Source organism: Camelus bactrianus, chromosome 5 (genome assembly GCF_048773025.1).
Source record: "Camelus bactrianus isolate YW-2024 breed Bactrian camel chromosome 5, ASM4877302v1, whole genome shotgun sequence".
Taxonomy (NCBI): domain Eukaryota; kingdom Metazoa; phylum Chordata; class Mammalia; order Artiodactyla; family Camelidae; genus Camelus; species Camelus bactrianus.
Genome location: NC_133543.1, coordinates 102,295,932 through 102,311,068, shown reverse-complemented (window position 1 = coordinate 102,311,068; position 15,137 = coordinate 102,295,932). Strand labels below are relative to the sequence as shown.

General features: G+C 52.0%; 1 protein-coding gene across 9 annotated transcripts in view; it reads left to right on the top strand.

Moving 5' to 3' along the window:
- The window catches only part of COL6A3 (collagen type VI alpha 3 chain), an 82,146-nt gene that overhangs the window by 37,305 nt on the left and 29,704 nt on the right, over positions 1-15,137 (top strand). For all 9 annotated transcript variants that reach the window (XM_074364546.1, XM_074364549.1, XM_074364551.1 and 6 more), the window contains 15 exons: positions 748-1,353; positions 2,693-3,307; positions 4,630-5,229; positions 5,866-6,203; positions 7,369-7,447; positions 8,454-8,599; positions 9,839-9,931; positions 10,667-10,720; positions 11,702-11,773; positions 12,421-12,447; positions 12,555-12,599; positions 12,719-12,772; positions 13,231-13,293; positions 13,860-13,925; positions 14,370-14,423. In XM_074364546.1, coding sequence (XP_074220647.1) covers positions 748-1,353; positions 2,693-3,307; positions 4,630-5,229; positions 5,866-6,203; positions 7,369-7,447; positions 8,454-8,599; positions 9,839-9,931; positions 10,667-10,720; positions 11,702-11,773; positions 12,421-12,447; positions 12,555-12,599; positions 12,719-12,772; positions 13,231-13,293; positions 13,860-13,925; positions 14,370-14,423 — 2,912 coding nt within the window. The remainder of the gene's footprint in view (positions 1-747; positions 1,354-2,692; positions 3,308-4,629; positions 5,230-5,865; positions 6,204-7,368; positions 7,448-8,453; positions 8,600-9,838; positions 9,932-10,666; positions 10,721-11,701; positions 11,774-12,420; positions 12,448-12,554; positions 12,600-12,718; positions 12,773-13,230; positions 13,294-13,859; positions 13,926-14,369; positions 14,424-15,137) is intronic.

Sequence of the window (15,137 nt, the reverse complement as noted above, 5' to 3'; positions counted from 1 at the left end):
ATCTTGATTCTCATTTCACTGAGAAAATAAAAGGCAACTGGAGGATAACTTCCAGAAGCGCCACTCGGTCCCTCCTGGCATCGGTGTCCCCGTCTCAGCTTCCCTCCTGTTCCTGGGGTGAACCGTCTCCTTCCCCGGCAGCCTCTCCTTTCCCCTCTGCAGCTCTCCTCTCTCCCGCATCCTCAGTTCTCTGATGGGCTGGATGACTCTCCGTGATACAAGCACAGTGCCTTTTCTCCTCTTTAAAAACTCCCTCGATGCCCTGCTCACCGCCAGGCGCCCCCCAGTCTCCTCTTTAAGGCGCTGTCTTTACTGCCTGCAACTCCCTCTGGACCCGCCCTAGCCTGCTCACTCTCCCTGCTTCCCAGAAAGCACTCCGGTCAAGGTCCATCTGGCACACCCTAGCGGTCAGTTCTCAGGCCCTGTCTCGCTTGATCTGAGTGTCGTCTGTCACAGCTGAGAGTCCCTCCTTCCCAAAACACCAGCCCCGCTTGGTCTCAACGTGGCTCTAGTTTCTTCCGCCTGTGGAGTTACCCTTCCTTACCCTCTGCTGGTTCCTCCTCTTCTCTCTGATCTGTAATCACTGAAATTCCCGGGCCTCTCCTGGGACTGGTGTTTTAACTGAACACCACAGTCTGAATCAGGAAGCCGTACCCATCAGGTTGTGAGTCTGTGACTAACTGTGATTCTGTGACTAAGAATTGGGTGCCAGTGAAGGTGGCGCTTATGATCACGGTGGGTTCACAGGTGTCGGTGGCAAGAGGGATGTGGTCTTTCTCATCGACGGATCCCAGAGCGCTGGCCCTGAGTTCCAGTACATCCGTACCCTCATCGAGAGGCTGGTTGACTATCTGGATGTGGGCTTCGACACGACCCGGGTGGCGGTCATCCAGTTCAGCGAGGACCCCAGGGTGGAGTTCCTGCTGAACGCCCACTCCAGCAAGGACGAGGTGCAGAACGCGGTGAGGCGGCTGCGGCCCAAAGGCGGGCGGCAGATCAACGTTGGGGGTGCCTTGGAGTACGTGTCAAGGAATATCTTCAAGAGGCCGCTGGGGAGTCGGATTGAAGAGGGCGTCCCTCAGTTCCTGGTCCTCATTTCCTCTGGGAAGTCTGACGACGAAGTCGACGACTCGGCAGTAGAACTCAAGCAGTTTGGCGTGGCACCAGTTACGATCGGAAGGAACGCAGACCCGGAGGAGCTGGTGAAGATCTCCCTGAGCCCCGAGTACGTGTTCTCAGTGAGCACCTTCCGGGAGCTGCCCAGCCTGGAGCAGAAACTGCTGACCCCCATCACCACCCTAACCTCGGAGCAGATTCAGCAGATCCTGGCCACCACCCGCTTCCCTCCTCCAGGTAAGACCAGGCGTTTGTTCTTCTTCGTTGTCTTTCCTGAACATAAAAAATCACGGGTTCAAAGTCCATGCTACTCAAAAGTACAGTCGAAGTAAATGGCCACCTGTGATTGAACCTGTGGGTCTACAGCTGGATGCAGGGAGGAGGATGCACACGGTGGGCAGCCACGGGCATCTCAGCCAGAGGTTGTTAGAAAAGGCTCAGCACAGGATTTGGACTCATCATAGGTGATTTTGCGGAAGGCTTGAGGAAACGGGACTTTGCCCTGAGTGCGTGCCATTAAGAAGGGCGAGTCATCCTGTGAGTGAGATCTTACCGCATCTCACGGCTAAAGCCGTAATGGGTAAAGGAGCGGTGGCCACTGATGACCCAGGGCGGAGGTGTTCTGTTATTTTTGTCTTCTTTTGGTCAGTGTTCAGATACGATTACAGTGTGACTTTCTCTGATGTCAGTGTTCTGTGAAGTCTGTGGTGCTCCACGAGGGAGCCCACGGCCTGGACATGAGGTGCCGGGCCAGCTTTTCTCCTTCTCAGCATAAATGGTTCAACTCCATTTGCTTAGCTTTTACTGTGCTGTGTTTCCACTATAAGCAGCCAGTGATTTCTGAGGCAAAAGATGGGTTGAATTTGTCGAGAGGCAACATATGAGTTGAATAAATGGCAATCCAAGATGTACCTAGAATTCAAATCAATGGGTTCATCTTTCCCAGGACTTTTGATTAATTTTATAATTTAAAATGGACTCGTGTGGAGAGAACAGGGGAAATAATAGTGAAAATGAAATCTGTGTAAACGCTAGAGATACATGAAGAAAAAGGAACACTGTGAGCCAGACAGCGGGGCGGCGTGGCACATGGGCGACAGCTGGGATGCTCTGGGCTGTCACTGGCTAAGCGGTGGCCTTGGACAAAGAGACAGCCTTTGTCCTCAGCCACCTTTCTCTTCTTGCACAACGAAGATGTTGGTCTGGGTGATCTCAGTCCCTTCTGGTGGTAACAGCTCATGATTCAAAGATGATGGTCATCCAAGATTCATGTCTACACGCTGCTTACTTTTTTGAAATTAGTTGTAACCCAGACCACAAAGCCGAAACTGAAATAAACTCAGAAAGAGAAAGTTTTGGGAAACTTCAGATATTTCAAGAAGCAGAAATTGTTTTGGTACAAAAGGCCCAATTGGTTATGATTGATTCAAAAAAAACCCCAAGAGATAAACACACGCACATTGGCTTATAATTTTAATGTGAATTAATGCTGTGATGGAGTATAACGCAAAGTTAGGAAATGCAGCTGGTTGCGCGCTGGTCTGGTACTGAGTTTGTCTCTTTCCTTCATCCGCAGCGGTGGAGAACGATGCTTCAGACATCATCTTCCTCATCGATAGCTCTGATAGCGTCAGGCCAGATGGCATTGCACACATCCGAGACTTTGTTAGCAGGATCGTGCGAAGACTCAACATTGGCCCCAATAAAGTGAGGATTGGGGTGGTGCAGTTCAGCAATGACGTCTTCCCGGAGTTCTACCTGAAGACCTATAAGTCCCAGGCCAGTGTGCTCGACGCCATACGTCGCCTGAGGTTCAAAGGGGGGTCCCCGCTGAACACCGGCAAAGCTCTGGAATTCGTGGCAAGGAATTTCTTTGTCAAGTCTGCTGGGAGCCGGATAGAAGATGGGGTGCCCCAACACCTGGTTCTGTTTCTGGGTGGAAAGTCCCAGGATGACATTTCCAGATTCTCCCAGGTGATGAGATCCTCAGGGATTGTGAGCTTAGGAGTTGGAGACCGGAACATCGACAGAGCGGAGCTGCAGGCCATCACCAACGACCCCAGGCTGGTCTTCACCGTGAGGGAGTTCAGAGAGCTCCCCAACATTGAAGAAAGGGTCTTGAACTCCTTTGGACCCTCTGGGGTCACTCCTGCACCTCCGGGAGTGGACACGTTCCCTCCCTCACGGCCAGGTATGACCTGTGACTACAGGGTGTGACACCAACTTTTTAAATTGAAAAAAGCAATTAGCATTCCTTTAATCTTCTTCTCTCGGGGTGTCACTGCAGATAATAGTAGACATTAAACACTGGAAAAATAATTTAGTTGAGATTGTAGAATGAACAGAAGGAAACACAGCTCAGAGGCATACGGTCATGGATCCTTCCATGAGGCTTCCATGAGTTTCCATGAAGCTAATTGTAGCCCCATTGAAAGGTTCCATAAAAATGCATTGAGGGTCAAATCACAGACTCATTGGCTCTCAGAATAAAATGGCATCTGTGAAGCTGTTCAGTCCATGCCCCTCCAAACATGACTGGGAAATCAGCCTCTGTCCGGGGGTGGGGTGCCTCCCACGGTCCAGGCAAGCCTCCTCCCTGGGATTGGTGTGGTCAGGAAGCACCTCCCTGGGGGAAGTGAGAGCTGTTCCCCTGTAGCGTGTGCCTCATGCTCCTGGGTCTGACCGCCGGGGCTGCCAAAAGCAGATGGAGCCCCTCCACCAACCCACGTCTTCCTTAGCGCCTCCTCCAGGCGAAGGCCATGCAGACACCTGGAGTTAATGATGAGGCTGGTCTTCCCTGGGGCAGCTGTATTCCGCTTCGCTCCTTCACGTCCTCCTTCCCTGCTGGGTGAGGAACGTCTCATTTCTCCGGATTCCCTTTCTCTCTACCGCAGTCTTGATCCTTTGGTTAGGATTAGTACCTGATCTCCAAGGGCCGTAGATTTTCAGCTGACTCCAGCCGACCTCTCGCCATGCTGGTCAGCAGTTCTCCACAGGTGCAATGCGCCTGCTTCCCACTCTCCAGTCTGTTTCTCCCGGCCCTTCCTTGCCCTGCCTCTAGCACTCCTCCCCTGATTCCCGTGAGATGCTACCATTTATTTCTTTTATTAAATTTTTTTTTTTATTTGGAGGTCCTGGGAATTGAACCCAGGACCTCGCACATGCTAATACCACTGAGCTGTACCCCCAGCCCTCCATCATTTCTTTTTGACCAGGGGGAAAGCTTTAGCGGCATTTTCTAAAACATCATGGATGACGCAATCTGGACATAACACCATCTGCACAGTTCCACTGATTCTCCTTTTGGCTTAGATGACTTGCCATTTATCTTCCTGTTTTTGGCGTGATGTTTTGAGGCCTGTGATTTTGGGAGCTATAGAGGCAGGGAATACAGCAGAAGTGCTCTCTGTGAACAAGCTACAGGGCTGCCTCATTCCACTCATTTTACATTTCCCATTTTTTTCCTGAATGTGGGAACCAAATTTCTCTCTTTTCCATTGCTCTCATTTTCAGAGAAAAAGAAAGCAGACATCGTGTTCCTGTTGGATGGTTCCATCAATTTCCGGAGGGACAGTTTCCAGGAAGTGCTCCGTTTTGTGTCTGAAATTGTGGACACAGTTTATGAAGGGGGTGACTCCATCCAAGTGGGGCTGGTCCAGTACAACTCTGACCCCACCGACGAGTTCTTCCTGAAAGACTTTTCCACCAAGCAGCAGATTATCGACGCCATCAACAAAGTGGTCTACAAAGGGGGGAGGCATGCAAACACCAAGGTGGGCCTGGAGCACCTGCGGGTGAATCACTTTGTGCCGGAGGCGGGCAGCCGCGTGGACCAGAGGGTCCCGCAGATTGCCTTTGTGATCACGGGAGGCAAGTCGGTGGAGGATGCGCAGGAGGCCAGCCTGGCCCTCACCCAGAGAGGCGTCAAGGTGTTTGCAGTGGGCGTGAGGAACATCGACTCAGAGGAGGTGGGGAAGATAGCCTCCAACAGCGCGACGGCATTCCGCGTGGGGAACGTCCAGGAGCTGTCGGAGCTGAGCGAGCAAGTTTTGGAAACTCTGCATGACGCCATGCATGAGACCCTGTGTCCAGGTGTCACTGATGTGTCCAAAGGTAAGCCCCTCGAGGCGTGTATTTTCACCCCTGTCCTGTCCATGTTGGCGTTGTCTGGTTCCTAGACCCCCAGCGCTGGCCTCAGGGCTCCTTAGCACCCAATGCTTCAGGCATTTACTTACGTCCACGTGGGTTGGGTCCTGGTTGTCACCTACCATTGTTAGGGGCTGTGCTTCCGGGATGAGAGTGGACATGTGTCTTTCCTTGTTCTCACCAGATTTACATTCCCCCCTTATTCTTTAATCCCCAGAATTATTCAGACTCACTCATCCCTGTTTCTCTTTATAGGTTCATTAGATCGATTATTTTAGATCAGAGTGTTTGAGTTCTCAAGTGTGTTTAATTAAAGCACAAACTTGGGATGCATTTAAACACTGACTATGCACCATGCCAAAGCTGGTTAACGTCACCAAAGCAATCACGCTAAAATGGCCAATAATTTTGGCTCCTAAGGGTCAGCACCAGTGCTCCAGGGGGAAAGAGAGGCAGATCTAGTCGCTTCTCGGAGCTCATACGCAGAAGATCTCGTGTTGCCCTTGAGCGTGGTGTCCTGGTCCGCGTCCGGGGCTGTGCCTGTACGTTGAATGAGTCTCGGCAGCTGGACTGAGGGCTCACCGCCTGCTTTTCCCTTGACAGTCTGTAATCTGGATGTGATCCTGGGCTTTGATGGTTCAAGCGATCAGAATGTATTCGTGGCTCAGAAGGGCCTTGAGTCCAAGGTGGACACCGTCTTGAATAGAATCAGCCAGATGCAGAGGATCAGCTGCAGCGGCAACCAGATGCCCACGGTGCGGGTGTCGGTGGTGGCCAACTCGCCCTTGGGCCCCGTGGAGGCCTTTGACTTCGCTGAGTACCAGCCGGAGCTGTTTGAGAAGTTCCGGAACATGCGCAACCAGCACCCCTACGTCCTCACCGCCGACACGCTGAGGCTCTACCAGAACAAGTTCCGGCAGGCGTCGCCCGACGGCGTGAAGGTGAGCTGGGCGGCGCCTGTTCCCGCTGCCTGGGCCGCCAGGGGCTTCCCGCCCGCGGGACCGCCTTCAAGTCCGGGAGCCCCTCCCCCAACCCGTCTTGTCTAGATGTTCTTCTCATTTGATGGGGGTGGGAGTGCCTGGATGTAAAAGTCCTTTACGGCAGCTGATCATCCTGTCCTGGAACGTGATGCCTTCCTCGTTTTACTAAAGCCCTGAACAGAAATCTTGGAAATCAGTACTTAAGCTTGGATGAGTTGCATTTGTGATTAATCCATGTTTAATCCTAGTCTTGCCCGTTAAATACGTTATGTTCTCTACTTTTACATATTTGTCTCTCTCTTCCTCTGTATTTGTGTACACACACACACACACACACAGTCGGTTCACTGGGGCTGCCATGACAATGTACCACGGCACAGGCTGGGTGGCTTAAAAGCGGAAATGTATTCCCTCACGGTCCTGGAGGCTGGAAGTCCGGGATCAGAGAATCGGCAGGGTTGGTTTTTCCTTCTAGCGTTTTCTGGGAGAACCGAGCCCCAGGCAGACGCAGTTCTGACGGATCTGTGGGGGCGCGTGCGCTCCACCACCTCCTGTCCCACCGTCCTGACGCCCCCCCAGGGTTGTTTTTCCCTTTGTCTCTACGCAGCTTGTAGACGGTGTCTCCTCCCTCTGTCTCCACATGGTTTTCCCTCTGTGTGTGTCTGTGTCCTAATAACCTCTTTTTTTTTTGCTATTTTTTTTATTGAACTAATCACCTTTTCTGAGAAGGATGTCAGTCACGTTGGATGAGGCCCACTCTAATGGCCTCATTTAACTTAATTCCCTCTTTAAAAGCCCTATTGCCAAACACAAAATTCCTCCAACACAGGAATTGCGGAGGGACACAGCTCAGCCCGTCACACACACACACACACACACACACAGACGAGTTCTAGGAGCTACACCCCCGGATGAGAGAATGAGGGCGACTTTTCATTTCCATTGTTGTTTGTGCTCTTTAATAAGCCGAGCGCTGCGATAAACCCATTTATTTCATACCTCATTTATTGCACGGTATCAAGGAACTCTGAACCGAGGGTGACTGTTTCTCAACCTCGGTCCTCAGTTTCTGCAGTTGTAAGAAGAAGAACTGAGTCATTTTCCTCTGACTCTTTTTTATCTTCAGGTGATCATTCATTTTACCGATGGGGTGGATGGAGACATGGCTGATTTACAAAAAGCATCTGAGGAACTCCGACAGGAAGGTACGTTCTGGGCTTTCTAAGAGGGAGAGGTAGACCTGGGTGAGGCAGGCGCACTGCTGGGCTGGAGAGGAGCAACTCCACTGATGGACCGTCTGGGGGAGTGGCTTCTCTTGGAGGACAGGTCCTCCCAGCACCCTGACCCTCTGTCGCCTGCCTGGGGCGACGGGATAGAGCCAACAAGGACCCCTTACTTACGAGACAGCTCTATCACCTGGTCCCGGCCCGGGCCCCCTGGGGCCTCAGGCTCATTCACGACACGGTAGAGCATCTAGAAGGCTTGGTGCTTTTGCAAAAGAACATGAAGTTTTGATTCATTTGGTTGCGCCATATAAACTAGGAATTAACTTTCTAGCAAAAACTATTGCTGCATTTTCAGTTAGCAGCTATCACAGCTCAAAAATACTACACTGTTAAGATACACTTTAATACGGAATGATGAAGGCATGCTGTCCAAATGCAGGGTGACTGGATAAGCGAGGAAGCCCGTTACCAGATGTGCTAGTTGACTGTTCGTTTGCTTTGGAATTCGGTAGCACTGACTGTCAAAAAGTGAGCGCCAACACCAGAGGTTTAAGAAGAATTTACGGAAGTGTAACTTATCACAGGAACGTTCTGATTATTACCTTGCTTTTCCGGAGCAGAGGAGCTGAGACTGCTAGTGCCTGGTTTTGGAGATGCGGGATTTCGGTTCTTCCCGCAGCCTACCCGGGTTATGCAGAACCAGAGTTTGAGGACTTATGCATGAATAGACTTCACGGTGTCATTTCCTGTGGTTACATTGATCAGCTTACTTACAGATGTATCCGAAACTATTGCTCCGAGGAGTCCAAAGTTCCTGTGTTCCAACTCTTGAAAGAGTTGAAAGTTAACCAGTACGATTAAACGTGTTTCGTTTCATGGCGAAATTTTATACTGATGCTTTCTTTGAAAATAAAGAGTCAGGAGGAAAGAATGCTGGGGCCCTTGAATGCCTAGGCGAGCCTTGTAAGTGTGCCTGTCCCCACAGGCGTCCGAGCTCTGATCTTGGTGGGCCTGGAGCGCGTGGCCAACTTGGAGCAGCTGATGCAGCTGGAGTTCGGGCGGGGATTCACATACAACCGGCCCCTGAGGCTGAACTTGCTGGACTTGGATTACGAACTGGCGGAGCAGCTTGTGAGTGTGTTACGTGTCTGCACACTGACGGGTTGAGGTACCTCCGTTCTTGGCATCTCAAGATGACGACGCCAGTCATCAGGGACCTCTGGGCGGCCATTTAGCTCATTTAATTGACTTGGGAGCTGCTTTGCTGCCATAACATGGATGGATCCTGCAAACGGAGATCTCAGAGAACCGGGGGTTTGGGGGGCTGGGAAACGGGTCTCCAGGCGGCCGACGCTGCGGCGGAGAGTTCCTCTGCTCCCTTTCATGAGGTTTCTTTTCATCTGTAAGATGCAGAGAAGGCATAACGTTGAGATTGACCCTCTCCCCTCCCCAAACGGGAAACAGTGAAAACAAGAATATGCAGGGAAGGAGAGACCATTTCTGGGTGGAAATGTGCTTCTGTGGCCTTCTGTTCTAGTCCTCTTGGAGCCCATGAAGGCGCCCCGGGAGGCTTGCAAATCCTCATGAGTTCAGCCTCTCAGTGGGTGGGGTTAACTCCAAGGCTTGGGGCTCGGGCTGGAATTGGGTTTTTTTTTTTTAATTGAGTGGAAGCAGGTTGAGAATTGACAAACCTGGGACATGGGAGAAAATGAAAACTCTAGGAAATTCACTGCAAGAAAATGCATTGAGCACCATGACTTCAGCCAGTGGAAGTGTCTTTCGGGTGTGCGCTTTCCTGCACGGGGTCAGGGCGGGAAGGCAGCATCCGGGGTGTCAGACGGGCGTCAGAGGCACTGATGCCTGGAGGGGTGGCGCTTGTGGCGAAGAGGCAGGGACCCCGCACCACGGCTGCTCCCAGGGCTCCTCCAGGCTGGCGCCACGTTCCGTGGCTCTGACTGGGGTTCTGAGGAAGGGCGTACGGTCTCCACCCTGCAACCAGCTTCCATCCTGCCTGTCTGCAGTTGGTTTGTTAGGTTTTGCTTTTTAGAGATTCAAAATACGTTCAGTTCTGCTTAACATTTGGTGCTTGGGTATGTTTGGTGGGAGCTTCTAGAGGTAAGGCCCAGCCTGGGGTGACACTGTGAACGAGATTTACTGACTTGGGTGGCTCTGTAGTCTCCACTGGTGACCACCCCCCCGACCCCGGCCCTGCCTGATAACCCTTCCGGGGAAGGCCGTGCGTGGCGGGGGGCTTCCCCTCCCGCTGTGAGGTCCACACCCCTCGGGTCCGGGCATTTTGGTACACTGATGCTGCTTTTTTCCATCGTCATTTATGGAGATTTGAACTTTTTCGTTTGTTTGTTTCGGTAGGACAACATTGCTGAGAAAGCTTGCTGTGGAGTCCCCTGCAAGTGCTCTGGACAGAGGGGAGACCGAGGGCCCCTTGGCAGCATCGGGCCGAAGGTATGGTGGTCTGACTCACTATTTCTGCCGGAGACCAGGTTTCAGGGCCGCTGGGGCTCTGGCTGGGTGCTTTCCCTGCTGTCAGAGGACCAGCCCAGGCTGCACGACAGGCGACCTGAGGTGCAGACCGCGCCCGGGTGTCTGCCACAAACTGCCTTTCTGCAGGGTTGGGGAGGGTCTGTTCTTTTTCTTTTCAATTGAAGTACAGTCAGTTTACAGTGTTGTGTCAGTTTCCGGTGCCCAGCATGACGGCTCAGTCACACGTGTACATACGTGTATTCCTTTTCATACTCTTCTTCATTATAGGCTACTACAGGATGCTGAATAGAGTTCTCTGTGCTGGGGGTGTGTTGTTTATCTATTTTATGTACGGTAGTTTGCACCTGCAAATCTTGAGTTCCCGATGTATCCCTTCCCACCCCTTTTTCCTTTATTGCATTGGTTCTTCATTTTCTAAAATAATGTTAAGACCAGGGGGCACTGTTGACTGGCAGCCTCCCTACGATGGTCAGCAGGGATCTTCATGTTTGCCTCCAAGTCCTAGGAAGCGTACAGGATTTCTTGTAAGATCAAGAGTCTTAAAGATCCTGATAGAAACAATGAGTGGGAAACAGTTACTCCAAGGCGCCCCTGCAGGACCGCCCCTCCAGATGGAGGGGGGCCAGGGAGAGGCTTAAGTGCAGCACAGAGGAAACCCGACAAGTTAACCGAGGACCTTTGCTCGCTTTGTTTCAGGGGATTCCTGGAGAAGACGGCTACCGAGGTTATCCTGGTGATGAGGGGGGACCTGTAAGTAAAAGTTGCTTCATTCCTTAAATCTTGATTCCCTCCTTACCCGTCACGTGTTGGAGCTGAATTGTGGGGTTCCTGATCTGTTCAGATTCCAGTGACTTTTCCACTGGGAAAAAATTAATTTCTAATTTTCTTAACAACTCAGATGCCTATACTCTGGAAACTGGTATGATGGTCCCAGCATGACAAATATGGAAACACAGTACAGGTTTTGACTTATTGCATCCCAGAGGGAGAGGCTAAATGGCCTCTGAGACAGAGGGCCACCGAATACAGCAAACCCAGTGCCTGCCGGATTCACGTACCCAGGCAGAGGCGAGCGTGAGCTGGAGCAGGGGTGCGGGGGACGCCTAGTCAGGGGCGCGGGGGGACGCCCTTTGAGGGGAGCCTCCCGGAGAAGGGCTGCTGATTTAGGTTATCTGTAGCTCAGGGGTGCAGTCGGGGGTGGGCAGAGCCTGCAGCTGGGCTTTGGGAAGTAGAACCTGGCACAGAAGTGTCTTGAGATGCTGGAACAAGACCCCACCCTGGGATGGGAATGAAGGGCCCATGGGAGTAGCTGAAGTCACCAGGGTCCCATGTAGCCATGCTAGGGGTTAGCGCCCGGCCCGGACCCCAGTGGAGAGTTGGGGACCAGGGACCATGGAGAGGAGCAGCCAGCCTGAAGGTTCTCCGTGGGGCCTGGCACCCACCCAGACCCCGTCCCCTGAGACCCGCTCATCCGCAACCCACCAGGAGGTGCCCTCTGGGCTGCAGACCCTCCCAGACCCCACTCCCACAGGGGAGGGACCTGCAGGTTGAAGGCTCAGGGCAGAGGTCGGCCGGAGGGGCAGGGCAGGGATGCTGGAGGCCCCTCCGGGCACATCCATCTGCCCGCCGGTGGACTGCTTTCCAGTGCCCGCCTTCCACAGGGATGCCTCCTGGGTGGGGACACACGACAAGAAACTCCAACTCACCAACTGCCTTTGTTTCTCCCCACAGGGTGAGCGCGGCCCCCCTGGCGTGAACGGCACCCAAGGCTTCCAGGGTTGCCCGGGGCAGAGAGGAGTCAAGGTAGAGTGGGGTGGCGCCCAGGTGTGGGGAGGGGACTGCAGCCCCTGGCCCCTCGCCATGGGGAGATGGGGGTCAGCAGCACGTGCCGGAGTGAGGCAGCCTTTCCAGCCGCCAGGGCTTCTCGGCTTTGCCGGGGAGGGAGCCCGGGGCTGGAGAGGTAGTGTCCCAGGGAAACGGGAAGCAGCCCAGGACACGCCCACAAGGACAGACGGCAGAACACGGGTGGCGGGGGGCCGGGTGGAGAAGGCCAGAGCCCAGCGGGCCACTTCAGCCCCCGGACCCTGGGAGGAGCGAGGTAGGTGGGGAGAGGGAGAGAGGCTTGGAGTCAAGGGCTGACGACCTTCTCCGTTTACTGAAGTTTGTGAGTAGGTGCTGAAGGCGGGGCCACCTCTCTGCAATGTTAGAAAAGGGCCTTCAGGGCCCACCTTCCTGCCCAGAGAGCCAAGACCACCCAGGTGCTCAGATCCAGACACATTAGCTTTACGGTCCCCTTGTGATGGAGAGAGAGAGCTATCCAAAAAGATGAATCTCTAACACTGAATTTTCAGACACTGGCTTTCAAGCCGGGGACGGGGAAAGGGCAGCCCTGAGCCTATTCTAGCCTGTTCTGTTCAGGAGCTAACGTTTCCCCTTTCCTTACTTCCTAGGGCTCCCGTGGATTCCCAGGAGAGAAGGTACTTAAGCTTGCTTTCCTTTTTATATATAAAACTTTCTCAGTAGTTCTCATTTTTCTTTCTCCAGAGGGCTTTCTACACTCACCATGTGTCTTGTTCCCTCACAGGGTGAATTAGGAGAAATCGGATTGGATGGTCTTGATGGTGAAGATGTAAGTGATTTTACACTCTGAGTCCAAACTGCTTTTGGTCCTGAAGATTCCAGTGACTAATGCCTCAGTCTGTGGGAGAAATTGTGCCAGGAATGACATTTTATTGTTGTCTTTGGCAGGGAGACAAGGGATTGCCCGGTTCTTCTGGAGAGAAAGGGAATCTGGGAAGAAGGGTAAGCATGTTTCTATAGTGTTACTGTTATACGAAAACTATGAACATTGCATTTAGGGATTATTTCTTTTATTTTGTATGTTAAGACTGCTTCCTCCAGGCAGTCTTCCCTGACTTCCCTCTGGAAATGCAACCTTGGTGTCTCCTATGTCCCCTGTTGGCTGTGACGTATTTACATTATATTTTCTTGTTTGGAGAGTGTGTCCAATTGAGCAAAGACTGAGTGTGTTCTGTTGAAATAAATCCCCAGTGCCTGGCACAGAGTGGGTCCCCAATTCATACTTGTGGGTGACCTGAAATGTTTGGAGATAATTTTATCTTCATGGCAACTGGGCACATGATAAACGCTGAAACCTGGTTCTATTTCAGATTTGTGAATTGAAGAATGCGATTTTAAGGGTGAGCTAAAAATTTGAAACCCTATCTAATTCTCTGTCTCTGCCTGTGTTTTTTATTTAGGGTGACAAAGGACCTAAAGGGGACAAAGGAGAGAGAGGGGACATGGGGATCAGAGGTGACCCGGTAAGGGGGACTGAATGTTGCTGATTTGAGAACTGGGGCTGGGGAAGGGGTTGAAAGAAAGGATTTTACTTTGGAAATGATTTCAAAACGTGTTGGCAAAATATGGGGTTTGTCCTTTTCTTAGAATTTTGGGGTGGCTGGAAACGTCTTTGCTCTCTAGCTGCAAAGATAAGTGTTTGCAAGTTCTACCATACGAAGACCCAAGACTTGTCCCTGACATGTGATCTCGGGACACTTTCAGGTTTGCTTTAGGAGAAGAGAAGTGCTTTTCTGGTTTTGTGGCTCTGTAAAGCCTGTCAGCAGGTGACCGTCACTGGGCCAGCCTCTTCCTGTCCAGGCCAGGCCGAGGCAGGAGTGAACTGAGGAAGAACCCTCGCCCCCCAGTTTGGGGCTCCCAGGGATCGCTGACCGCACGTGCGCTCAGTCAGGGGGTGGGCATTGTCTGGGTGGGACGTGGCTGAAGGGACTGGCATTCAGACCATCACTAATAATTTTCTGGCCACTGCCCCAGCAGCAGTGGCCTCCTGTGCACACGTGGTTTATTCCCTGACCTGTGATGTTTTCAGGGTGACTCAGGACAGGACAGCCAGCAGAGAGGACCCAAAGGAGAAACCGGAGATATCGGCCCCATGGTACAGTGCTCGTGTTCCTAGACAACCCCTGGGCGGAGGGTCTGAGAAACAAAGCTCACGTTCAAAGATGAACAAATGGTTCTTGGCCATCTGCGGAGGCAGTGGACATGGCCTTTAAGGCTGTGCATGTACAAGGTCAGGGTCAGGGCCAGAGAGTCCTGGGAGCATGGGTATGCCCGTGACGGGGTCTCCAACGGGGACAGAAACAGCCCCTCCAAGAGGGACTTCCTCTCAGCAGAGTTTGCGCCCCTTAGATATTTTCAGAAAGTGCTTGGCAGGCCAAAGGCTTGTGGGGGCAGGAGCACCTGTGTCTGAGGCACCCGCGGAACGTGTGACCCTCCCGCAGTGGATCCGTTCCTTTCCCGCGGCGTCTTGTGCAGTATTTGAGTCACACGTTCTTCTCTGCAGACGAGACTCTTATGTCAGTTCTCTTTCCCACGCCAGGGTCTCCCTGGGAGAGATGGGGTGTCTGGAAGTCCTGGAGAGCCCGGGAAAAGCGTGAGTGCCTCTTGTGGTTTGGGGGGGGGCCCTGGGTCATATTTACCTAAATCTGCTGGACACTCCCTGGGGCAGAGTTACTGGGAACTGTTTATTTAGGGAATTTAAGGGGGTTTTGGAAACCAGCGTCACCCACTTGTTACCGCTTATAGAATCTTTGATTTAATCATTTACTCTGGGCTCGCCCCAGCCCTGCTTCTCTCCCCTCCCAAAAGCATACTGAACAGACACTTTTTTTTTTAACCAAATCTTTTTTTTTTCAATTGAACACTTTTTTTTTAAACCAAATATCTTTTCTTTAATTGAAAAGAATAGTTGATTTATAATGTTGTGTTAGTTTCTGGTGTCCTGAACAGACATTTTAAAAGTAATATTGTTGCCACTTTTGAATATTTGGCCAGATTTGATCCCCCTGAATATTTAAAGAATCCGAACGGAAACACAGATACAGGGCAGTGGGGGAAGAAGGTGCACGTGCATGTTTGTTTTGTTTTCTAAGTGTTTGTTTTCCTGGGGCTGCTGTAACTCAAACAACCGAAAACAGTTTTCTAGTGAATTGCACCTCGCGATTGCTTTTTCAAGACATTTCGGAAATGCCTGTTGCAGGCCGCTCACTGCGTGCCCCATCTTTGAGTCTTGTTGTAGGATCGCTGAAGCCAAAGGGAAATGCGTGATCTTTGGGGAGCCGTCTGAATGCTTCCAGGCTCTGGTGTA